The following is a 24,415-nucleotide window of genomic DNA, read 5'->3' on the forward strand; positions in this document are numbered from 1 at the left end:
CTTGAAGACCTAGTTCTCCCTAGAAGAAACCCCGAGTCCCTCCATGGCCACTGGCCGCCTCCCTGCAGCGGCCTATCTGCTTTCTGCCACGGCGCGACGGCTGCCCTGGGCAGCTCAGATAAGCGGAGTCCGGTGTGACCGGCCAGCTTTTCTCACTTTGAATGTTTTCAAGGTTTATCCACGTGGGAGCCTGTCTTGGCACCTCATTTCTTTTACTGCCCAGCAATCCCCCCTTCCACGGACACACCATGTTCTGTTGCGGGATGCCGGGGGGCTTCTCCTTCTCGGCTCTTGTAAATGGTGCCGCTGTGAGCGTTCGTGTGGACGCGTGTTTTCTTGCCTCTTGAGGCAAGAGACACCTGTCCGAGTGGAATTGCTGGGTGAGATCTCTCTTTGGCCCACTGTGAGTAGAGCGGTCACGTAAACCAGAGCTGGGAAGATGAGATCAACAAAAGAACATGTATAAATGGACAGATACTGCCGACTCGCCCTTGAAAAGGGTTCTTACTAACAGGGTCTGGGTGCCTGTGTTCTGACCTTGGCACTGGGCATTATCAAACATTCATAGTAATGATCTAAATTCATAGTAATGAGCTAAAAGATACATTCATTTGCCTTTATGTTTCTAAAATTGTACCTGAAATGGAACTCTATTTTTTTCATGTGCTTTTTTTTTTTTTTTTAAACTGCTTGTTTCTTTCTTGTTTTTTAAAGTTCCTTTGCCTGTTTTTCTACTGGACTATTTGTCTGGTAATAAATAAATACATTTGACTGATTTAAAAGCAAATCAGCCACTTGTTGCAGGTTGCAAATATTTCCCCTGGATTGTTTGCTTTTTTTTTTTTTTTTTTAAGATTTTATTTATTCATTTGACAGACAGAGACCACAAGTAGGCAGAGAGGCCGGCAGAGAGAGAGAAGTAAACAGGCTCCCTGCTGAGCAGAGAGTCCGATGATGGGGCTCAATCCCAGGACCCTGAGATCATGACCCGAGCCAAAGGCAGAGGCTTAACCCACTGAGCCACCCAGGCGCCCGGATTGTTTGCTTTTTGACGTTGTCTGTGGTCTTCTTGCCGGGTTGGAGTCTTGAGTTTTTGCCTACTCAGATGATTTGTCCGCTGTCTGAAGGTTTCCATGCTTTGGAGCACCAGAAAGGCTCCAGACAGGCGTTTCCTGTATCAGGGGTGCATAAAACAACATTCTCCGGTGGTGTCTTTAGTTCTTTGGTGTATTGTGTTTTACATTAAATACTTGATCGACCTAGAATGCATTTTGATGTTATGATATCTTTCATTTGTATTCATGGGCTGGAGAAGATGGTTTTCCCGTGTCCTTTGTTATTTAGAGGGACTTGCTGAATTATTTGGGGTGAAATATCAAGATAATAATGAGCCTCTTTTCGAAACTTCAGAGAAGAAAAACATAGTTGAAGCCAAATGGCAGAAAGATAAGATGTGTTTCAAGCGATGGGTATAGGAGGTTTATTATACTGCTCTCTTTTATGAATATTTGCAGTTGAAAAAAGCTTTATGACTCCCGCATCCCCCCATTTAAAGACATCCTAAAATTACATCCACTTTTTTTCCTCCATTACAATTTTAAAAATTTTTTCAGATTTGTAGTTGGTAGAAAAAATAAGCAAACACCCCAACCCACTACTTGTTCACTTTCTCTACACTCAGATTTAAGCAGATGAATGACACATGCTGTCTTCTTCCCACCATTTTGTTCATGGACATTTTCAAACACAGGGAAGTTGGTACAGCTGCACCATATGTCCACCCTTAGAGTCTCATTAACACTTCACGGTATTCATCCTGTCACACGTCCGTCTGTCCCTCTTTGTGTGCATCTCCCCAGGCACCGCAGGCATCAGCACATACTTCCCATAAACACGCCACCGTAAATGTTACTCACTAGGGGGTGCTGTTTGTTTTATTTTGAGGCAATACCTACTTAAAATGGACTGCATAAATCTTAGGTAAACATTCTGTGTTTTGACAAGTCATACGGACATATCAAGGTTTACCGTCACTCCAGAAAGTTCCCTCATACTCCTGCCCCCCATCAGCTCCAGCTCCCTTTCGCCCCCTAAGAGACAAGGCTTGTTCTGGGTTTTCCCGGCTGTAGATGAGTTTTGCCTATAACAGAATGTTGTGAAAATGCAGCGTGTACTCTTCGGATCACATTTCTTTCAGTCACATAGTGTTTCTGAGGGCTCCCATACGTGTTTCTGAGGGCTTCCATACGTGTCTCAGTTGCCCGCTGTGTGAATACATGGGTTTGTCCTTCTGTTGATGAACATCTACAGTTTTTCCAATTTTAGCTGTTATGGATATAGTTGTTATGAACATTCTTGTACAGATCCCTTTGTGAACCTGTTTTCATTTCTCTTATCAATATCTAGGAGTGCAAAGTGTGTTCTGTTTTATGAGAAACTTCCAGATTCTCCTCTAGGAGGCTGTCCCATTTTGTATTCCCACCCGTGCTGTATGGGATTCTGGGCCTGTGTCCTCACCAGTGTTTGCTGTTACTAATCTTTTTAATATTAACCATTTTGATGTGTGCATAGTGATAAGTCATTGTGGGTTGTTTTTTTTTCCTAAGATTTTATTTATTTATTTAGAGATGGGGGGGCAGAGAGAGAGGGAGAGAAAGAATCTCAAGATTCCCTGCTGAGCATGAGCTGGACTAGGGGCTTGATCCCATGGCCCTGAGATCGTGACCTGTTGCTTAACTGACTAAGCCACTAAGGTGCCTCTGGTAGCACTATTGTTTTTTTATTTTTTATTTTTTTAAGGACTTTATTTATTTATTTGACAGAGAGAGAGAGATCACAAGTAGGCAGAGAGAGGTTGGGAAGCAGGCTGCCCACTGAGCAGAGAGCACGATGCAGGGCTCTATCCCAGGACCCTGAGATCATGACCTAATTGGAAGGCAGAGGCTTTAACCCACTGAGCCATCCAGGTGCCCAGTAGCTCTATTTTAATTTTTTGAGGAACCTCTCTACTTTTCCAAAGTGGCTGCATTGATTGATACCCACCAATAGTGTACAGAGGTTACCTATTTTCCATGCCCCTGCCAACGCTTGTCACATTGTGAAGATTAGTCATGTTGAGCATCTTTTCATGTTCCTGTTGACCATCTGTATGTCTTTGGGAAAGTGTCTATTCTAGTCCCTGCCCATTTTTTAATTAGGGTATTTGGTTTTTTGGTGTTGTGTTGTCTAAGTTTTTTTTTTTAAATATATTTTGCATATTAACCTGTCATCTAATAAACGGTTTGCGAGTATCTTGTCCCCTTCAGTAGGTTGCCTTTTCGTTTTCCTGATGGTTTCCTTTGCTGGGTAAAAGCATTTAAGTTTCAAATAACCCCATTTGTTTATTTTGGCTTTTGTTTCCCTTGTCTGAGAAGACTGGTCCAGAAAAATGTTGCTAAAACCAACATCAGAGAGCTACCGCCTGTGGTGTCTTCTGGAAGTTTCATGGCTTCAGGTCTCACATTCAAGTCTTTAACCCATTTTTAACTTTTTTTGTGTATGGTGTGAGAAAGTGATCCAGTTTCCCCGGCTCCATGTTTTGAAGAGACTGTCTTTTCCCATTGTATATTCTTGCCGCCCCTGTGGTAGATCCGTTGACCATGTATGGGTGAGGTTTTTTCGGGATCTGTGTTCTGTTGGTCTCTGTGTCTGTTTTTGTGCCAATACCATACTGTTTTGGTGCCTGTAGTTTTGAGTATAGTTTGAAATCAGCATAATTCCAGCCTTCTTGTTCTTTCTGAAGATTACTTTGGCTGTTTGGGATCTTTTCTGGTTCCATATAAATTTTAGGATTCCTTTTTCTGGTTCTGTAAAAAATGCCTTTGATGTTTTGATAGAGATTGTGTTGAATCTCTAGATTGCATTGGGTAGTATGAGCATTTAACAGTGTTAAATCCTCCAACCTATGAACATGGACTATCTTCCCATTTATTTGTATCTTTTCCAGTCTCTTTCATCAGTGTCTTACAGTTTCAGAATATGGGTCTTTGACCACCTTGGTTAAATTTATTCCTAGGTATTTTGATTTTTTTTTTTTAAGATTTTATTTATTTATTTGACAGAGATCACAAGTAGGCAGAGAGGCAGGCAGGGTGGGGGGAAACAGGAAGCAGGCTCCCTGCTGAGCAGAGAACCTGATGCGCAGCTCGATCCCAGGACCCTGGGATCATGACCTGAGCCAAAGGCAGAGGCTTTAATCCACTGAGCCACCCAGGCGCCCTTATTTTGATATTCTTTTAATGCAGTTGTAAATAGGATTGTTTTCTTAGTTTCTTTTTCTGTTAGCTCATTATTAGTATATAGAAACACAGCTGATTTCTACATGTTAATTTTGTCTTCTCTGACTACTGAATTCATTTGTAAGTTCTGATGATTTTTTGGTGGAGTCTTGAGGGTTTTCCATATTATAGTATCATGTGATCTACAAGTAGTGATCGTTTTACTTCTTTTCCAATGTGGATATGCCCCCTCCCCATTTTAAGGCCTTCAAGAAAACGGTCATATGGCGAGGCCAGAGGACTGCTTCTGTTAGAATCCCATGACTAGCATTGCCGTGCCTGTGGCTGATTGAGCTATTTGCACATCCCAGGGAGATTATATCAGTTAGTCTACTGGAAAAGTAGGACATATTTTTCTCTCCAAAGTAGGAAAAAAACTGCCACTTGTGTGGCAGGATGGACAGTGATTCGTATCTATATATCTTGATCTACCTACCTGCCTTTTTTTTTTTTTTTTAAGCTGCTGGATGGTTGACACACAACATTCCATTAGTTTCAGGCGTACAATGTCGTGACTGCACGACTCTGAAGGCATGCCGTGCCCGCAGCGGCTGCAGCCACACCGCCCGTCTGCATACGGCGCTCCTGCGTCGCCACTGACTGCATTCCCCACGCTGGGCCTTCCATCCCCCTGGCTTACTTCATACCTGGGAGCCTCGCTCCTTTCCCCTCCACCCATTCGTGCCCATCCTTCCAACTCCGTTCCCTCTGTCAGCCACCACTTTGTCCCCTGTATTTATGAGTCTTTCTTTGGTTCTGTTCTTAGATTCCACACGTAAGGGAAACCATGTGGTATTCGTCTCTCTCTGTATAATACCCTCTAGGTGCGTCCATGTGGATCTCACTCTTCTTCCGTGGCTGAATACTCTCCAGTGTGCGTGTCCACCGCAGCTTTATCCATCCGTTCATCCGTGGACACTTGGGTTGCCTCCAGGTCTTGGCTATTGTAAATAATGCTGCAGTAAATGTAGGGGTGCGTACCTCTTTTCAGAGTAGTATTTTCCTTTTCTTTGGGTAAGTACCCAGCAGTAGAATTCTGGATCATATGGTATTTCCATTTTTCTTTTTTTTTTTTATTTATTTGACACAGAGATCACAAATAGGCAGAGAGAGAGGGGGAAGCAGGCTCCTGGCTGATCAGAGAGCCCGATGCGGGGCTTGATCCCAGGACCCTGAGATCATGACCTGATCGTGACTGAAGGCAGAGGCTTAACCCACTGAGCCACCCAGGTGCCCCGGTATTTCCATTTTTAATTTTTTGCGGAGCCTCCGTACTGTTTTCCAGAGTGGCTGCACCAGTTCACATTCCCACCAGCAGTGCCCCGGGGCTCCCTTCTCTCCACATCCTCACCAGCATTCCAGCATTTGTGACTTCTTTTTGAGGATAGCCATTCTGACTCATGTGAGGGGGTATCTCATTGTGGTTTTAATTTGCGTTTCCCTAATAGTTAGTGATGTTGAGCATCTCTTCTTGTGTCTGTTTGCCATGTCTGTCTTTGGAAATATGTTTATTCAGGTCCTTTACCCATTTTAAAATCAGATTATTTGGTTGAGCCAAGCTTATATATATGTGTGTGTGTGTGTGTGTGTGTGTGTGTGTGTGTGTGTGTGTGATATTAACCCGTTATCAGATATGTCATTTGCAAATATCTTCTCCCATTCAGTAGGTTGCCTTTCCATTTTGTTCATTTCCTCTGCTGTGCAGAAGTATTTTATTTTGGTGCAGTCCTCATAGTTTATTTTTGCTTTGTTTTTCTTCCCCGAGGAGACACATGTAGAAAAATGTTGCCAAGGTTGAGGTCACAGAGGTCACTGCCTGTTTTTTCCCTGAGCAGTTTCGTGGTTTCAGGTCTCACATCTCAGTCCGTCTGGAGTGTGTTTGGTGTGCGGTGTGAGGAAGGGGTCTGGGCTCATCCTTCCACATGTGGCCGTCCAGGCCTCACAGCACCATCTTGAAGAGATTTTTCTACCCGTTGGGTATTCTTGCCTCCTTTTAATTTGTTTGCTTTCCTGTGGCTGTGCTCAGGGCTTCAGCTCTGTGTTGGATAGACGTGGCGAGAGTGGGCGACCTGGTCCTGTTCCTGCTCTTAGGGAAGGAAGCTCTCCGTGCTAACCCGTGAATGCCGTGTCTGCTGCTGATTGTCACCCATGACCCAGATCAGGTTGTGGTCCCCCTTCGAGTTGTCCATTTATCCAGTCATTACCGTGTCATCAGTTGCTCCACTGACACATGGGGCAGCTCGGGTGTGAGGACAGATGCCTCAACCGTATGGTGATGCGTGTGAGTGACACACGGGCTGCCGGCCCTCCCCGTGTTTCTTCCCCTCTTCATAGCTCGGCTCCTGCTGTGGCCAGACTTCGTCACTTCCTCCCCGCCTTTCGCGTTCCCTTCTGCCTCCACCTCTCCGTCAAGATTTGCCAAGGTCACCCCAGATTCGGTGACTGCACCGCACAGCCACTCTGGGCACAGTGGATGTTTCTGTACCGCAGCATCTTCCCTTAGCTTCGGGGTCACGGGGGCCTGGTTTTTCTCCCCCTCACTCAGTCTCCGCTGCTGGCTCCCCTCCTCTGCCTGACCCTGAACTGTTGAGTGCCGCCCAGGGCCCTCAGCAACACGCGGCAGGCTATTGGCCCCTGTTCACCCCTCCCTCCTCGTGCCTGGAGCAGCTCTCTAATTGCATGTGTCGAATGGGTGAAGGAAATAAGGTTGTGTCAGACAGATGAGTAGAATCCATTCTTTGAAGAAAAATAGTCCGTTCTCATTGTTTACTACGGTCGTCCGGTTCTGTCAGGTTACCGCGAATAGCAGATTAGCAGATACGGAAGAGCTGCTCCCGGCGTGGGGCTCCTGTGAGCCTCTGGTCACAGTGTTTTCATCAGATGATGAATGCATGAGCTTGTTTTATGTGTTTCTGGTTAAAGACATCTGATTTGAATATATAAGTTGATTTATTAAGCAATAACACGGACTCATGCTAAACAAAGCTTACCAGCCGCACACGATTCTCCGGGGGACACAGCCCGGCCCTCTTGCCCTTGGGAGCACCGGACGGCGCTGTGGCCGGAGGCCGTTGTAAGCTGTGGGATCACTGACCGAAAGTGCAGGAGGCGAAAACACAGACCGTGGAAAGGACAGTTGTTCACGGTGTGAGCTGAAAACTAGAAAGCGGCGGGTAGCTCCCTGTTCGGCTTCTGATGGGAGCGCGTGCGTCCCGCGCCTCCACATTTTCTTGCTGCCTTGTGTGTGTCCCCGGATCACTGTAGAAGCAGCTCAAGTATTAATTTTAGCAACCAGGCAAATTTACAGGTACAGAATCTGAATAATGAGGATTGACTGTACTTGGAAATGAGTTCACCACTGATTTAATTTAGGGGGTAGTGAATTTCAATAACTTTTACTTACTTTGTAAGAACTCAGTGTCCCTAGGCCACCTTCTCTTCACTGCTTCCCGGTCGTGCAGTGAATGAAGCTGAGGCTCCAGCTCCTGTTTCGCCATTGAGGAATTGGGTACCGGGTACCAGGTCTTTTTTTTTTTTAAGAATTATCAAATTTTAAATTTTTATTGGCATATGCTGCTTTGATTTTTGGGGGGAGATTTAGAGAATTTTATTTTTTTAATTTATTTTAATTTAGTTTTTGTATGTGTGTTTGCCAGAATGCATTGTTTATGCACCACACCCAGTGCTCCATGGAAACCGTGCCCTCCTTAATACCCGCCACCAGGCTCACCCATCCCCCCCACTCTCCTCCCCTCCACAAGCCTCAGTTTGTTTCTCAGAGTCCACACCAGGTCTTATAACTAGTGAACAGCACAGTCAGGACTCAGTCTGATTTCCACGGGGTGCCCTGCCTCTCTTGGTCCCCGTCATACCCCTGACCTCATGAGCACTGTGGTACCGGCATCGCTTGCCCAGTGCTCCTGCTAGAACGAACACACTTGGACTTGACCACCCAAGGGCGTGGTGCGCCTTCCCCATGGACACAAATACCGTGGGCAGCATTAGCCCATTTTTAGATAGGTCCTTATTCAAGAGATTGCGTTTTGTTTAATGGTAATTTGAAAGGTTTGGGACGTACCCCAGAATCTAATCCTAGGTCTGTATCAGTCATCGGACAAGCTTCTAACCAGCTGCTCTTGGGGTGCCAGGCCTAGGGGGGTACACCCTGACCTGGCTGGGGACGCCGCTGGCTGGCCAGTGGTAATGGGATAACTGCCAGAATGAGAAGCAGAGAAAGTGATTGATTAAGTGCATCCCAGAAAGTCATTAAATCTTGAAGAAAGACCAAGGTGTAAAGGGCAAGGGGACCCTGAAGAGGGAGCCTGGGGACAGGGATGGAGGAAGTGCCCTTGGCCCCCGGGCCTGAGCAGCCAAGTTTGGTGGCCCGGAGCTCTCCCGGCATCTGCCGGTCCAGCGGGCCTGCTGCTCACCAAACAAGCTTCTGGTCATAATGTGGTGTCCCCGCTAGTTTCCAAGGGGAAGGGGCTGGTCAGGAAAGCAAGTATTGGGACCCGAAGGGCCTTCTCACTGCACATGACCAACAGTCTGGTTTCCCGTCGGTCTCATCTGAGCGCAGTCGCTGTGGGGATTGAGCTCTGCCATGTGCCCGTCAGCACTGTGAAGGCTGGAGACACACTTGTCAGTGAGGACAGACCAAACACCCTGCCTGCGTGTGACCTCAGGACCTCCCTTGACTCTGCCTTTCTGCGGAGAGTCAGGGCCTAGAAGGGACTGGCCACTTTCTGAGATGCTGCCGGCTGACACCTACTCTGTCTGCATCGAGCCCAGCCTGCTGCTGTGGGAAGGAGAAGTTGTGGTTTGTGTAAACGTGACCGGGAATCAGACACTTGATTTCATGGCCTATTCCATGCTAAGGAGCAGCAAAATCCTATTGTTCTCCCGCACAGCCATGTGTCATGTCTCACATCATACACATATGATTCTGGCTACCACCGTGTATGTGAGTACCTCGCCGTGTTGAGCGCATCAGGCCATCACAGCCACACCGAAATGGGTGATACCACGCATTTTCCTAGAAATTGTTTCTCTCTCTTTGTAAAGATTTATTTTAGAGAGCAGGCAGAGGGGAGGGGCAGAGGGAGAGGGAGAGAAAGAACCTCAAGCAGATTCCTCACTGAGTGCGGAGCCCAGCACAGGGTTTGATCCCGCAACCCTGAGATCATGACCTGAGCCAAAATCAAGAGTCAGGCGCTTAACCAACTGAGCCACCAAGGTGCTCCTAGAAATTGTTTTGTCTTACTTTAGTAAGGTCCCTTAGAGCTTGTTTTTTCCTTGTCTCTAGTAGTTGGGTTTCTAAACTAACTTAACCCTGTCTTTGTTACAACATTTAAATCCAGCAACAGAGCTAATGGAAAGGAATCCTTTCGAGGAACTTTGTATTTTGTCTTTTGTGTGCGTTTTCATATTCGGGCATCTGATTTACAGTGGAAACGCTGCTGTGGCTTCTGATGGTCCGACCTTCCAGGTTCCCCTGGGCTGGACCTGTCTGGTCATCTCTGCTCTGTGTGCCCAGCACTGGTCCAGAGAGAGGGTATGGCCGCAGGTCATGGTTGGGTTGACAAACGGGTGTGTGCTTAAAACACCGGGCCCAGAGACAGGCCACATGCAGAAGCAATGTGGATTGTTGCCTCTGATTTTTCTACAGTCCAGTCTTCTCTTTGCTTCTAGGTCTGAACTTACCAGGTATTTACCCCTGAAACAAGGGCAGGAATAAAGATCGGGGGACCTGTGGGCATTTAGTTGGGGTGGCTGGGTGTAAGGTACTATCTTTGGAAGATCTGTTGTACCTGTGACTTTCTATGCAAGATGTCCTGTATGCTCACTTTTAACTCAACATCTTATGAATGGAGGGTGTCCCCACTTGATGTGGGGAGCGGGGAGGTAATGGGTGTAGAGTACTGGCTATGGGCCATTATTTGCAACCCCCTCAGCAGTAACATAGAGGAGCTGTGATCCCCATTTTACGCATGAGGAGGACAAGACGTGGAGAGAGCGAGTCATGTGGAGATTACCTGGGGCCCATGACTTGTCCAGTGCCAGTGGGGAAGAGCCAGGACAGCAGGTGCGATCAGGGAACTGAGGCCTCTGTCCTCACGGAGCTCTGGTTCCAGGGTGTGTATAAGGAGCCACCCAGGGAGCAGAATGGTATGAGGAACAAGGAGACCCAGGGAGCAATCTGTCTGCGGCTCACAGGCCGTGAGTGTGGCCCCAGTCTGTCTGCCCGCAGGCTCTGACCTCCACCCTCAGCTATGTTCTGGAACCATCCCCGTAGCCCGGTCCTGTCCCCAGACAGCCACCACATCAGCCTGTGGCGCTCTGCTGGGCGTGCGCGTGCACTTGGATGTGCGTGTGTGTGTGCATACGGATTGCAGTTGTTGACACGAATACACATGCGTGCTGTTTTCCTGCTTGCAGCTGATACTGAAGATGTGTGCATTGTCGAGAGGCTGTTCTCAAGCAGCCTGGTGGCCATCGTCAGCCTCAAAGCTCCTCGGAAGCTCAAAGTTTGCCACTTTAAGAAAGGAACCGAGATCTGCAACTACAGCTACTCGAACACCATACTGGCCGTGAAGCTGAACAGGCAGGTGAGTGGCGCGCGGCCCAGACTGCCGGGTGTGCTGGCCGCGGCTCGCTGCTCAGTGTGCCTCGGGCCTGTTGCCGCCATCACGGCTTCCTGCAGTGGTCTAGGACAGCTGGCGGTCCTGGGCCCCCAGCCCTGGGCCCTGCACCGGCTCGCTTCACGCCAGCTCCCCGAGTCAGCTCTGTTTCCTCAGCGGTTTGCTCAGAGCACGCCGTCCCTTGCTGTCCCCCAGGTTGAGTCCCCTCATCCGTCAAGACATGAGCAGTAGCGTTTCTCCGCACACCATACACTTGTCTGGAGGGCTGTGCCATGGTTGATTCACCTTCTTCCACTTTTGTACATGTTACTTGGAAAAAGTCCGCTGGCATCTTCTTCTTGTTTCCCTTTACTTTTAAGATGAAGGACTTACTCCTTTTGCTGTCTTCCCCAAACTCACAAAACGTCTGGCGCAGAGTGCGGACTCAGTGGCTGGCAATCGAGTTCAGTTCACGACAATATCTTGTGGCTTTTGCTTTCCTACCAAATGCAACACGGCCCCTGAGATCCTCCAGCTTTTCTGTGACAGTCACGTACCCCACGCGCAGAAAGCTAACGCAGTTGCCCGGCGTGGCTTGCACGTCACCCTGGAGGGAGGGCATCCACAGCATGCCTACCGGGTAGATGGTTGTGGCAGAGGCCTGCCGGCATTGCTCTGCGAACCAGAGGACGTGGTTACGATGGGAAATGACAAGGCCCAACATGTCAAATATTCCTTAAACGTAGAACATACACATGTACACTCACACACCAACTGACGTAACTGTCTGCTGGGCGCACGGACCACAAGCACGTCCCTGCTCTGTGTGGTGTGGGTGTGGACTTCCACACCTGCGGGTCGTGAGTTCGGAGACTTTAGAAACCCCCAGGCTTTTACTTCGGTCTCGGCAGACTGCGTTCAGCATGGGTTTCCGAAAGCAACTGACCTTTACCAGACCCGTCCTAGGCACTTGCTCTGATTTTCACAAAGGGAGGGATGATCCGGACAGACAAACTGAAAACCCAGATGGTACCTTCCTCAGCTGCATTTGGCTGGTTTCTGCAGCCGTGCAGTGAGTCGCACGGGTTGAAGTCCTGGTGCAGTTGGCGGAAGTGGTCACGGGGGCAGGCGCAGCTGGCTGCGGACGTGGCGCTCCAGGAAAGCCGCCTGGTCATGGCCGGGTCTGTGTGCTGTTCAGGAGGGAACCGGGCGTGTCTCTGGCCAGGAGCCGGTTCAGTAAGGGAGGGAGCAAGGATCAAATTGGCTCTTGATGTTTGCTGTTCCATTCTTATCTCTTCTAGAGGCTGATAGTGTGTCTGGAGGAGTCTCTCTATATACACAGCATTCGGGACATGAAGGTCCTGCACACGATCAGGGAGACGCCCCCCAACCCTGCAGGTAAGCTCAGCAGGGTGAGATCATCCGCTTTTCTGATTGTACCTTTCAAAGATGAGCTGTTTTCTCCTTGTAGGTCCCACCCGGGTAGACAGCTTTTGAAAGTATTGATCTTAAACCAAGCAAGCTGCCGGCCTTCTGCTGCTAGTCTGGCAACCACAGAAATCATTGCTTTCATCAGCTTCCAGTTCGGAGGCTGCTCACGAGGTCCCACCCGTGGCCTTCAGTCTGCCCCTGGGGGTGGTGGTTGGGGGCTGCTGCGGCCGGGCCTGGAGGCACACACCTCTGATAGGGGCTGACCTGTGGGTAGCAGCTCAGCAGGACCCCCCGGGCCTGACTGTCCCTCTTTGGTTCCGCGTGTCCCGCAGGCCTGTGCGCGCTATCCATACACAACGACAATGGCTACTTGGCGTACCCAGGCAGCGCCACCATCGGAGAGGTGCAAGTGTTCGACACCATGAACTTGGTGAGGCCCCTTCTGTACCGGGTCCCTCTTACCAGCGGCCCCGCTCTCTGCCCCAAGCACCGGGGCATCGCTAGCATCTGCTTTTCCTTGGGTGGGGAAGGCGGGTTTCACTGCTGCCTTCCTGGTGGTGGCACAGGGCTGGGCAGCCTCTGCCTGCAGATTTCTGCCTGTGCTCCCACCGCGCGGAGCCCCTGGCCATGTGGCTATTTGGGGGAGTGGAAAGAGCCCCAGAGAGCAGCATTTCCTCAGCTACCCCCACCCCACCCTGTGACTCCAGAGCCTGTGGTTTTCGTGTTGAACCGGTTGGGGTTTTAGCCACAACCACTAAGCTGGCCCTTCAGCCTGAGGACCTGTCTTGCTGCATGGCGGCCGTGTCACTTTGGTTTTGCCTTTCAGAGAGCAGCGAACATGATCCCGGCTCACGACAGTCCTTTGGCAGCGCTGGCGTTTGACTCCACTGGAACCAAGCTCGCCACTGCCTCGGAGAAGGTGCGTCTGTTGTGGCCCGGTAGGAAACTGGCTTGGGGGTTTGGCGCCCCATCTCGCTCTGTACACACACAGTCCAGGTAGCAAATGGGTTTCTGTGCCGACCGGCTCCCAGAGCAGCACACGTAACAACCCGCTTGGGGCGCGCTCCCCGCCTTTGCAGCGCCTGTGGTCGGGGCGGGAGCTGCAGAGTCGGGCGGAGGAGGCGAGCGTGCGTCAGCAGCACCCACGGCGAGCTTCCCGGGGCTGCGAATGCATGCTGGGGCTGGCAGGGCTGAACACACTTCTACGTGCTTCCTTTCCTCCTTCTGTTATTAATTCACCGTTCTCTTTCACTCTCTGTGTAATGCTAGATTTTTCTGAGTTGGAAAACACTTCAGTGGCTGTACCGTATTCAGTCCTGGTTTACTGGAATGTTGCCCTTTGGGGAGGTTTCTGTTTTTCCTAACATTTAGATTGCAATGGTATAATAACATTTGGAACATAACTAATTAAGAATATAGATGATTCTTACATATGCATCTTTATTCACTTAAGAGATTGCTGTGAGTGGGCATCTCAGTGGCTCAGTCGGTTAAGCCTCTGACTCTTGATTTTGGCTCAGATCATGATCTCAGGGTTGTGAGATCGAGCTCCATGTTGGGCTCTACACTGGGCGAGGAGCCTGCTTAAGATTCTCTCTCCTCCTCTGCCCGCCTCCCCCCAGAAAGGAAGAGTCCAGTGGGCAGACTTTCTGTAAAAGGATGTGGTCTTTTTGAAGTTCTCTCCACACAGGACAGAGTGACTCTGGCCTTCCCTCCAGCTCCCATGACAGCAAAGGGCCCTCGCTCTCTTGCTCGCACGGCTGCTACATCTTGTTCCTTTGCTGGTCCTCACATCTCGATAGCTCCGCTCTCCGGCCTGGCTCTTGATGATCTCCTTCGTTCTGGCTTGTTCTTCCCTTCTGAGCACCAGTCCCCGCTTTCTAGCTGCCTGGTTGAGCTCTGATGCTTTCTCACAAAAAACTCAAAGTAGCGTCTCTCCCGCTGCCTCTCTGCTCGGCCCAGCCAACCACGTAAGAGCCGAGAAAAGTCAGCTCACTGGAACTTTCCTGTGTGGGTCTCTGAGCTTGACGCTCACACACGGTTTCTGTAAGATCATCTGTGGATCACTCAGTCCTCGGGAACCCTTTATCTTCATGATCGCATTCCATCCCCTCAACAAGGTCAACACTTGTTCATTTCGTATCAGGGGCTCAAAGACTTCAAATAATTTGCTCAGAGTCACCAGGTTGGGCGGCCACAGAGACTTGGACTCCAAGCCTGGCTTTGCTTTTAAACACCGCTGGCCATTGACACTGTTACCTTGCCCGTTGCTACTGAAGCGGCCCCCTTGGTTAATAGTCTCATCTCTCTTGTTTTCGTTAGGTCCCGGAAGCCCCCTAAAGCACTTTGTGGAATCTCAAGGCCATTAAGAATAGAGCAGTTTTTTTCTTCCTGGGCTAGGAGGAGCAATCTTTTGATTTCCTTTTAACCCCCCCCCACCCAGTGTCCCTCCCCATCCTTCTGGGTGCTGGGTGCTGGGGCTGTGCCTAGATGGGTGCCTAATCCTGCTTTCAGAGTGTAGGCAGGGTAGGGGCCTGGGCAGGGTGGGGGGCCGCAGGGCGGCTGGGGCCAGCAGCCCTTTGTTAATTAGTCTTATGCACTAGATATGCCAGTTAAAAAAAAAAAACTATAAATCAGAAAGTTGAGACCAGGGGCACCTGGGTAGCTCAGTGGGTTAAAGCCTCTGCCTTCGGCTCAGGTCATGATCTCAAGGTCCTGGGATCGAGTCCGCATCAGGCTCTCAACTCAGCAGGGATCCTGCTTCCCCCTCTCTCTACCTGCCTCTGTCTACTTGCGATCTCTCTCTCTCTCTCTGTCAAATAAATAAATAAAATACTTTTAAAAAAGAAACTTGAGGGCGCCTGGGTGGCTCAGTTGGTTGAGCCAGCTGCCTTTGGCTCAGGTCATGATCCTGGACTTCCAGGATCGAGTCCCACATCGGGCTCCCAGCTCCTTGGCGAGTCTGCTTCTCCCTCTGACCTTTTCCTCTCTCATGTTCTCTCTCACTCATTGTCTCTCAAATAAATAAATAAAGTCTTAAAAAAAAAAAAGAAACTTGAGACCACAAAGGATCAAACCTTTGCTGTGGTTATTTTCCTATGTGATTGTGCTGTTTTATCCCTCTAATTCTCAAGAATTATAAACTCATTTGGTATTCTTTTATCCAGAGAGAATCATTGTCTTTAAAGAAACATTTTATTGTAAAGATTTATTTTAGAAAGTGAAAGAGAGAGCGTGTGTGTGCCACACGCAGGTGAGAGGCACGGGGCAGGGGTAGCCCTCTTGCTGAGCACGGAACCTGACTCTGGGCTCCATCCCATGACCCCGAGACCATGACCTGAGCCAAAATCAAGAGTTGAACACTTGGGCGCCTGGGTGGCTCAGTGGGTTAAAGCCTCTGCCTTCAGCTCAGGTCATGACCCCAGGATCCTGGGATCGAGCCCCACATCGGGCTCTCTGCTCGGCGGGGAGCCTGCTTCCTCCTCTCTCTCTGCCTGCCTTTCTGCCTACTTGTGATCTCTCTCTGTCAAATAAATAAATAAAATCTTAAAAAAAAAAAAAGAGTTGAACACTTAACGGGCTAAGCCACCCAACCACCCCTTTTAGAAAACATTTTAAAGAAAGGGCAACGGTTTCTGGTGTTCTGTAATTCGGTTGTTTGTAGTTCATTTATTTTTACTATGTATAACAAACAGATCAGATGTTAACAGTTTCAATACTGAACCGTTTGAACCTTCCAAGGGGTGTGGTGTCAGGTGACACACTGAATAGTTCTTCCAGCCCTGCAAATTTGAGATACTCCCTGTTTTCAGGTTTTCCGTTTTGTTCTAGGAATCTCTTTCTTGTGCTCTTTTATTCGTGTAGCTTGCTAGGATTCTTTTAACATTTCAGTGTCGAAGTCCCATTTGTGCTTACTTTCTTGGTTCTCTTGACTTCCTGTCCCAGATGTCCCAAGTCCTGTCACTTTGGGGGAGGCGGGCCCTGGGGTCCTGGCATCTCGCGGGTGCCTCGTTTCCATGCGGGGAAGTGCGGCAGCTCACCGCTGGCTTGTAGCCTCCTCTGTCGGGTCCCGGACCCCCCCACCCCGGTCAGTAACTCAGCCTGAAGTACAAGGAAGGATGTTGGGGGCCGCGGACCTCTCAGACCTAGGCTGGGTTAGGTGGTGCCCCCGACGTGCAGCACGTGCTTCGGGGCTCGGTGCGTGAGAGGCGAGGAGTCACGGGCCTTAGGACTAGAGCTGGCGCACGTGTGACGGCCAGGCCATTGGTGTTGGGGAGAAGCAGTGAGTCGCGGCGGCCACATCCGAAGGAAGGAACACTGCTGGGGGACAGACGCTGCCGGCGCGAGGCCCCCTTGTCTGTCCTTCAGATTCTCGTGGGAAGGAGACACGGGAGCCTCTCCTTGGCTAAAATTCTTTTTTCTTTCCTTTCCCACCTGTCACAGGGGACCGTGATTCGGGTGTTCTCCATTCCAGAAGGACAGAAACTCTTTGAGTTCCGGAGAGGAGTGAAGAGGTAAGATACTTCGCCGTTGATCTGGCACTGAGTCTGGACCTCAGTTCCGTTTCTCGGGGTCACGTGGAGACGTCAAGCCGAGCTGGGCACCGCACTTGAATGCGGAAGTGCTTTCAGCCTAGCCGGAGGGTCTGCGGAGGCTTTGGAGCCCTCCCGAGGGGTAAAGGGACGTTTTTATAAAGCAAAGTGGTTTCCCTTTGTCTGTGGTCCCACTGAATGGAGGGCGATGGCCGGACAGCCCTGGAATGAGGAAGGAGTGGCCTGCGGGGCCGCCATGGCTTCCTCCGCCTACTCCGAGATGGCAGGCCAGTGACTTCGGACCCGGCCAGCCTGCACCTGTCCTGCTTCTCTACCCCTGAAAACCTGCACCCTGCTTCCCCTCCACCCCATCACCACTTATTTCCCTGTCTGTCTACACACCTCCCTTCCTTGATGCCTGCTTGGAAGGAAGGATTGTCTGTCCTTCTGAGGCCTGGAGCCTCTGCCACAGGACTGGCTCGGGGGCTCTGGTCCCCATTCCAAAGGGGCAGCTGAGAACACCCACCTCAGGGCCTCAGGGCGGAAACTGGGCCAGGAAGTGTTCTAGAACTGACCCCCTGGGACCTCACACTGACTGCTGTCTTTCATCTGTGGGTCCTTCCCACAGACGGCACACACACGTTTTAGGGTCCTGTCTCCCGTGCCCCAGCCCTTCCCCATCACGGTCTCCTGGTTTCTTTCCTTTTTTCCCTTGTTTTCCTTATACCACACCATTCTAGATTGGTCTCTGGCTGCTCCTGCCCTGTTTCCTTTTCCCATATCTCGCCTCTGCCCCGGAGCCGCTCTCATCCTGTCCTGTGCAGCCCCCCAGCTCCCACGCCATGTTGTCCGTGTGCTCATGACCCCTCCCCTGTCTGTGGGGCCCAGGCTGCTTTCCTGAGCTGTTTCCTGATGCTGGCCCTTCAGCCACCAGCCAGAGTGTGCCCCTGTCTATCTGCCCATCATCGCTCATAGGCCTTACCTTGGGAGACACTGGCACTGTCCGATCCAGTACCTAAGCCAGAGTGGCTCGGAGGGGCTCAACACTGGCCCCTTTCTTGCTTCCAGCTAGGTAGCGGAGTGTCAGTGCCCAGGTCAGTCCCACCAACCTCCGTCTCCCCAGGACCCCTGCCCGCCTGGTTTGGATCCCGATCGTGTGACTTCTGTGCCCCTTGGTCTCTGCTGTTGGCCCATTTGGTCTGTTCATCAGACCGTGGCCCCGGTTGCTCTTCAAGGGTGTCCACACAATCAGCACAGCTCATGTGGAGCCTTCAGGGCACCTCCCGCCGGTAGGGCTAACTCCACACGCGTCGGGCCTGCTCTCTAAGCCCGGCCTCCCACACCCTGCTTCTTCAGCTTTCTTCCCAGTTGCTCCCAGCTCCAGCCACATGGAACTGTGATTCCGCGGAGGAGTGATCTGTCTGTACGGGGTCTTCTGTGCCGGTGTCACACCCGTGATGGGGCCGACTCCTGAGCCTTTGACGTCTGTATTGAGTGTCTCTGCCTTGGGGAGGCCCTCCGGACCCTCTCATGAGCCCCTGTTCCTCTAGCACAGCCCTGGCACACCTTCGCTCATAGCACCTTTCCCGTCCGCACTCATGCCTCGCTGAGCCGTCCCTGATTCATCCCCCGGGCTTTGTCCAAGCCCTCAGGGCAAAACGTGCACTGTCCTTGTCCGGCCGCAAGGAAGTGCACTTACTGGAGGTTTTGGCATTTTTACAGTGATTCTTAGAATCAACTGTAGAGTCTTAGCATGTTGAAAGTTTTGTTTTATTCTTAAATATTATCAAGGTTGTCAGTTTGCTTTTTTGCACGTTAAGAATTGCTGTAATTTAAATTCTCGGCTTTTCTTTTGCTAACCTTAGTGCTGTAAATCCAGCCTAATACAGCTGAAAATGGTTTCGTGAAGCCTCGATGCCCTTTGTTGTTTGGAATGTCAAAGAAAATGGGCTAAGAAAATACCAAAGGATTGCTCTTAACTTGGTATTCCCTTTAAAACATTTTCTTTTCTTCAGAAAAATTTTTTGAAAAGATGTCTGCAGGAGCGCCTGGGTGGCTCAGTCCGCTGAGCTTCTGCCGTCAGCTCTGGTCGTGATCCCAGGGTTCTGGGATTGAACCTGCTTCTCCCTCTCCCTCTGCCCCTCTCCCCTTTCCGTGCTCTCTCTCACTCTCTCTCAAATAAATAAAATCTTTTAGGGGGAGAAAAAAAAGGAAAGAGATGTGGAGAGGAGTAAGAAAGATACTGGTAGACTCAAGTGTCGTATTCGGGGAACTTCTTTTCTGACTTTTTACAGTCCCTGGAGAGGGGCGCCTGTGTGGCTCAGTGGGTTAAAGCCTCTGCTTTCGGCTCGGGTCATGATCCCAGGGTCCTGGGATCAAGCTCCACATCCGGCTCTCTGCTCAGCGGGGAGCCTGCTTCCCTCCTCTCTCTCTGCCTGCCTCTCAGCCTGCTTGTGATCTCTGTCAAATAAATAAATCAAATCTTAAAAAAAAAAAAAAAAAAAGTCCCTGGAGAGAGGTTGCAGCTCGTGGGCACCAGGGGCTGTGGGCAACAGCGTAACCCCGCCCCTTCCGCTCGCCCCCAGGTGTGTGAGCATCTGCTCCCTGGCCTTCAGCATGGACAGCATGTTCCTCTCTGCGTCCAGCAACACCGAGACTGTGCACATCTTCAAACTCGAGACTGTGAAAGAAAAGTGAGTTGCAAAGACACATTTGTTGCACAAAACACCAGGCCCTTCTCCCCTGCCTGGATGGGAACCCCGGCACAGACACTGCCCTGCCTTCAGTCATTTTTGCCAGTAAAGGCCCTGGAGCTGGTTCTCCAGTAAGTGTCCCCAGGTCCGGGCGCGGCAGAGAAATGGCCTTCCCTGAGAGATGAAGCCGGGAGGGTGACAATGGGCGGCCTGGGGGCCGTGCACCCGTCCGCCTCTTAGCACCACCTTAACCCACAGACGCACGTAAGGGTGGGCGCCCCCGCCCACAGGCGGTTTCCGTTTTCACAAGACCCTCTAGGGTGAGCATTATCTGTATGCTGTCTCAGATCATTTCAAATGACTTTAAATATGTGCAAGATGGACAACCACAAAAATGGGCTCTGGGAAAATAATTTGAGATTTTGCTTATGAGGTTTTTGGAGACTTCGTGTTAAAAGGATGTAGGGCGGGGGGCGGATCGTGAATTTGGCCTCGTATATCTTCGCATTTTCTGCTAATCATCTACTGGTGTGTGACAGGCCTCCTGCGACCCTTCGCATTTTCTGCTAATCATCTACTGGTGTGTGACAGGCCTCCTGCGACCCTTCCCGGAAGACACGCCCGTAGGGCTCCCAGGCTCTCCAGACCTTGTCCTTCTCTGCCCCCTTTTCCTGCGGGATGGGGAAGTCCTCCTCAGGCTTCCGGCCTGGCTCCCGCGAGTCGCTCCGTGTCTGACCATGGTTCCCCCTTCCCAGGCCTCAGGAGGAGCCCACCACCTGGACTGGCTACTTCGGGAAGGTTCTCATGGCCTCCACCAGCTATCTGCCTTCCCAGGTGACAGAGATGTTCAACCAGGGCAGAGCCTTTGCCACAGTCCGCCTGCCTTTCTGCGGCCACAAGAACATCTGCTCACTGGCCACGTGAGTAGGGCCGGGGTTGCCACTCTCGCGTTTGCCGCTGTCCGTCCAGTCGAGGGCCTGGTCGCAGACCACCCACCCGCGCCCCCCAAGCTGGTGGCACTGGGGCCGGGCTAGGTTTCTCCTGGGCCAGGAACTTGGTTCGAAGCGGCAGTGGAGGGAGCACGCAGGTGCCGCTTCCCTGTTACTAGACGCGAGTGGTTCGTCTGCAGTGTTCTGATCCAAAAAGTCTTCCTCCATCGGTTGGGATGTTTATAATGGTAATGAAGAAACACCGCAAGGGAAACTGCAGGCGGGTACAGGATTCACCCCTGTGGGGCCCTGTCTGTGTCGCCCTGGGGCACACGGATCGCACGTGGTGTCTCGTGAGCCTCATTGGATGGCCCAAAGCAGAGCCATGCAGGGAAGTACAGTCCTTCCTGGGTTGGCACGTCTCTGATTCCGTGAATCTTGTGTCATTTTACTTCGATCTTGTGCAGCTGATAACTCAGGTGAAAAAGGTTATGAAAACACTCACCGTTAGCAAGTAGAGAAGCCGTGAGACTGACCTTGTCTGTACCAGTTCTCCCGTTGGCTTTGGTGTTTAGGTGCACGAAGTGCCCCCTCGGCTTCGATGCTGCAGCCTCAGGCAGGGCAGCGGGTGTGATCTTTGTCCTGAGTAGATGATCTGTGGAGCGCATGGCACCGACCTGTGGCTCCTGTGGGGCAGGGGTGAGGGGCTTCCTCCCCGGCCTCGCGGAAGGCAGGGCTGCAGGTGTAGGAACAGCGTTGGCTGCAGTCCACGGTCCTGGAACGTGGCTCCTTTTCTTCTCGCTAGAATTCAGAAGATCCCCCGGCTACTGGTGGGGGCATCCGACGGGTACTTGTACATGTACAACCTGGACCCGCAGGAGGGCGGCGAGTGCACCCTGATGAAACAGCACAAGTAAGTGGGCCTCACGCCGGCCGTTCCCATGGGAGCCAGGGGTGCGAAGGGACACGTCCCCATGGAGCTGGCCTGGGCTGGGAGGCCTTGCTTCCCCCCAACTCCCATGCTTCCCTGCCGGCGTCCCGTTTGCTGTCAGGGCAGAGAGCGGACAGGTGGCTGGTGTGGGGTGAGGCGCACTGCAGCAGGACCTGGGCATGTTGCAAGAAAGGGGCAATGCTCTCGGTGTCCTCCCCGGTGTGGCCACGTCCCGGAGCGCCGGCTGTCGCCCTGCGACCTGCAGGTGTCCTCTCTGAAAGGAAGGCGTTAGTATCTGTTCATTGGGAAGTAGTGCAGTTTGCTTTTGCTTTCGCTTTTTTAAAACTATCCAGAAATTCTCAAAAAACTGACACTACAATACTGTAACTGTAATGGGGGAGAAAGTGAGCGTGGTTTTTTGTAGTAAGTTGTTTATGATCTTCGGTCTTAAAACTGCAAGATTATCTCACTGGCTATAACTTTTTCATCTGACTACTTCCTATGGACAAATTTTGGTGCCAGCTCCACGTAAAGAGACACGCGGGGAAGGAGCTGATTGAGCTCCGGGCGAGCAGCACACTCATGTGTCCGGCCCAAGCGGCCTCTGGCCTCTGCTGTGGCACGTCTGGCCCCGCGGGCCCCGAGGCGATGAGGTCAGGACCCCTGAGCGGCCTCAGTGTTCTCACTCTGCTTCCTCCAGGTTGGATGGCAGCATGGAGACAACCAATGAGATCTTAGACTCAGCCTCTCACGACTGCCCCTTAGTGACCCAGACCTACAGCACAGCGGCCGCCACAGGGGCTCACGTGCCTTCGTCTCCAACCAGACTTGGTAAGGGCCGTGACGCGAGCCCGGAAGGTGCATGGTGCCAGGCCCTCGCGCGGTGGTCTGCGCTTGGCACGCTTCCCCTGAGCTGCATTGTCCGCCCGCCGCTTCCCCTGCGGGCAGGGGACAGGTGGGCTCAGAGGCGAGCTCTTGTCAGCTGGGGATTGTGGGCTGAATCCTCTGTGTCCACTTTCGAAGGAGAAATAGTCACGATGGCTCAGGCTGCTTTGGGTACATAGAATCGTCCTTGGGTTGCTGCTGCTCAGCTAAAATATTACGCTAAATTCTGACGTTGCCAAGCAGGTGTCCTTGGTCCTGTGTCATCATTCAGTAAGCCCACGTGGGACGCCCCTCAGCTCTCGGGCCCTGGGAGGACGGTGCTGTAGGCCGGCATTTGGGCCCTCCCGCTGCGGGTGCTGGGCGGCCGGTGAGCAGACGGACAGATGGGCCATGCAGCCGTCTCCCCTCCCCGCTAGTCAGCTTGACCGCAGGTGAGCGATCCTGTAGGTTTGCTTCCACGGGAGACTCTGCTCGCTCACCGTGACTCTGAGATGAGGTGGCCCTTCCTGTCAGGTGAGGCGCCAGACGTCTTGTGTCAAGCGTTGGGCATCACCAGTTTGAGAACTGTCCCCGTCCTCTCTGTTCACAGAGGGAAACTTGTGGCCTGTTGGGAAGCCCCATTCACTGTGCAGCCGTCCTTTTGACATTTACGAATTTTGGAAAATAAAGGACTTCATCTTGAGCTGCCCAAAGCTGCCGAAAGCTTGTAGTCAGAGAAGGATCACAGTTTAGTCTTTTTTTTTTTTTAAGATTTTATTCATTTATCTGACAGACAGAGATCACAAGTAGGCAGAGAGGCAGGCAGAGAGAGAGGAAGGGAAGCAGGCTCCCCGCTGAGCAGAGAGCCTGACTCGGGGCTCGATCCCAGGACCCTGGGATCATGACCTGAGCCGAAGGCAGAGGCTTTAACCCACTGAGCCACCCAGGTGCCCCCACAGTTCAGTCTTGATGTGCACCGTAGCCTGCAGCTGTCCGGGTCTGGCCCCGGCAGCTGCCAGGCCCTGCCTCCCCGCCTCCCCGCCTCCCTGCCTCCCCACCTCTCAGCCCCCCAGCCCCTGAGCACGGCCACGGTCTCTCTGCAGCCTACACAGATGAGCTGGGAGCAGTGGGCGGCGCGTGTCTGGAAGAGGAGGCCAGCGCTCTGCGGCTGGAGGAGGACAGCGAGCACCCTCCTATGATTCTTCGGACGGACTGAACTTGACCTGTGAACTCTGACCCCCGAAGCAGAGAACACTGGCTTGACGGAGGACTTTGTTATGCTGCTATGAACTTTGACCTGAGTTGGGGAGAGGATGGCAGAGACTTAAAAAAAAGAAAGAAAAAAAAAAAGATCGTAGCTGTAGTCTCATTCCATACTGTTGAGAAATACATCGTTTTCACTTCAGTGGCTTTTAATCCTGCTTAGGAATCTTAGCTTTTTGTTTGTTTTCTCTTTTTGCCAAAATTAACTGTTTGGTGAAGCCCTTGAAACCTTGCTTTGCATGCATTAATGTGCCAAGCCGGCGTAGGAGAACTAGAAGCCACTTTTTGACAACTGCAGTTACTTGGTTTCTAAAACCTGCACATAACGAGGCGCGCACGTGAGGACGAGACGGCATCGGGCAGAGCGGTTCTGGGTGTCGAGGCGGGTTCTGCTCGGGCGGGTCCAAGAGCCCTCTCCGGGCTTGCCAGGCCGGGGGGCGTCCGCTGTGGGGAGGAGTCCTCTCTCCCCACAGTCCCTCCTGGGCCCTTTTCCCCATTTTATTTTGTTAATTAAATTCTTTCCAAATTGGATTATTCTGGGATTTCTTGCTTGCCGGACTTTTATCTTCTTTCTGGCCTTATTTTCCATGTGGGTGCTGGAGAGAGGCCTTCTTTCTGGTATGCAAAGTCTTCCTCTCGGGCAGCGCGTGCTCTGGAAAGACTACGTCGGACGGCCAGAGCGAAGGAAAGTGGTCTTACTGTGTAATTAAATGACCTGGTCTTTAATTTTCCTGGTGAGAAACTGCGGTGGAGGGGAGTTTGCTCATCTTTAGGGAATTTTGTAGCCTTTTCCTATACCCATGGAGCCCAGAATCAGAGTCGGGGGGGCACCCAAACTG

The 24,415-nt window shown here is 51.4% G+C and overlaps 1 protein-coding gene across 1 annotated transcript in view; it reads left to right on the forward strand.

The window, feature by feature from the left end:
• WIPI2 (WD repeat domain, phosphoinositide interacting 2) overlaps positions 1–24,107 on the forward strand; it is a 37,539-nt gene extending 13,432 nt beyond the window's left edge. Inside the window, exons 3-12 of the mRNA XM_059414344.1 lie at positions 10,752–10,921; positions 12,235–12,331; positions 12,697–12,794; positions 13,191–13,283; positions 16,808–16,878; positions 19,482–19,589; positions 20,345–20,509; positions 21,324–21,431; positions 22,150–22,280; positions 23,417–24,107. Coding sequence (XP_059270327.1) covers positions 10,752–10,921; positions 12,235–12,331; positions 12,697–12,794; positions 13,191–13,283; positions 16,808–16,878; positions 19,482–19,589; positions 20,345–20,509; positions 21,324–21,431; positions 22,150–22,280; positions 23,417–23,529 — 1,154 coding nt within the window. The 3' untranslated portion in view covers positions 23,530–24,107. The remainder of the gene's footprint in view (positions 1–10,751; positions 10,922–12,234; positions 12,332–12,696; positions 12,795–13,190; positions 13,284–16,807; positions 16,879–19,481; positions 19,590–20,344; positions 20,510–21,323; positions 21,432–22,149; positions 22,281–23,416) is intronic.
• The last annotated feature ends 308 nt before the right edge of the window (positions 24,108–24,415 follow it).

The sequence above is a fragment of the Mustela nigripes genome, chromosome 11 (genome assembly GCF_022355385.1).
Source record: "Mustela nigripes isolate SB6536 chromosome 11, MUSNIG.SB6536, whole genome shotgun sequence".
NCBI classification, from domain to species: Eukaryota; Metazoa; Chordata; class Mammalia; order Carnivora; family Mustelidae; genus Mustela; species Mustela nigripes.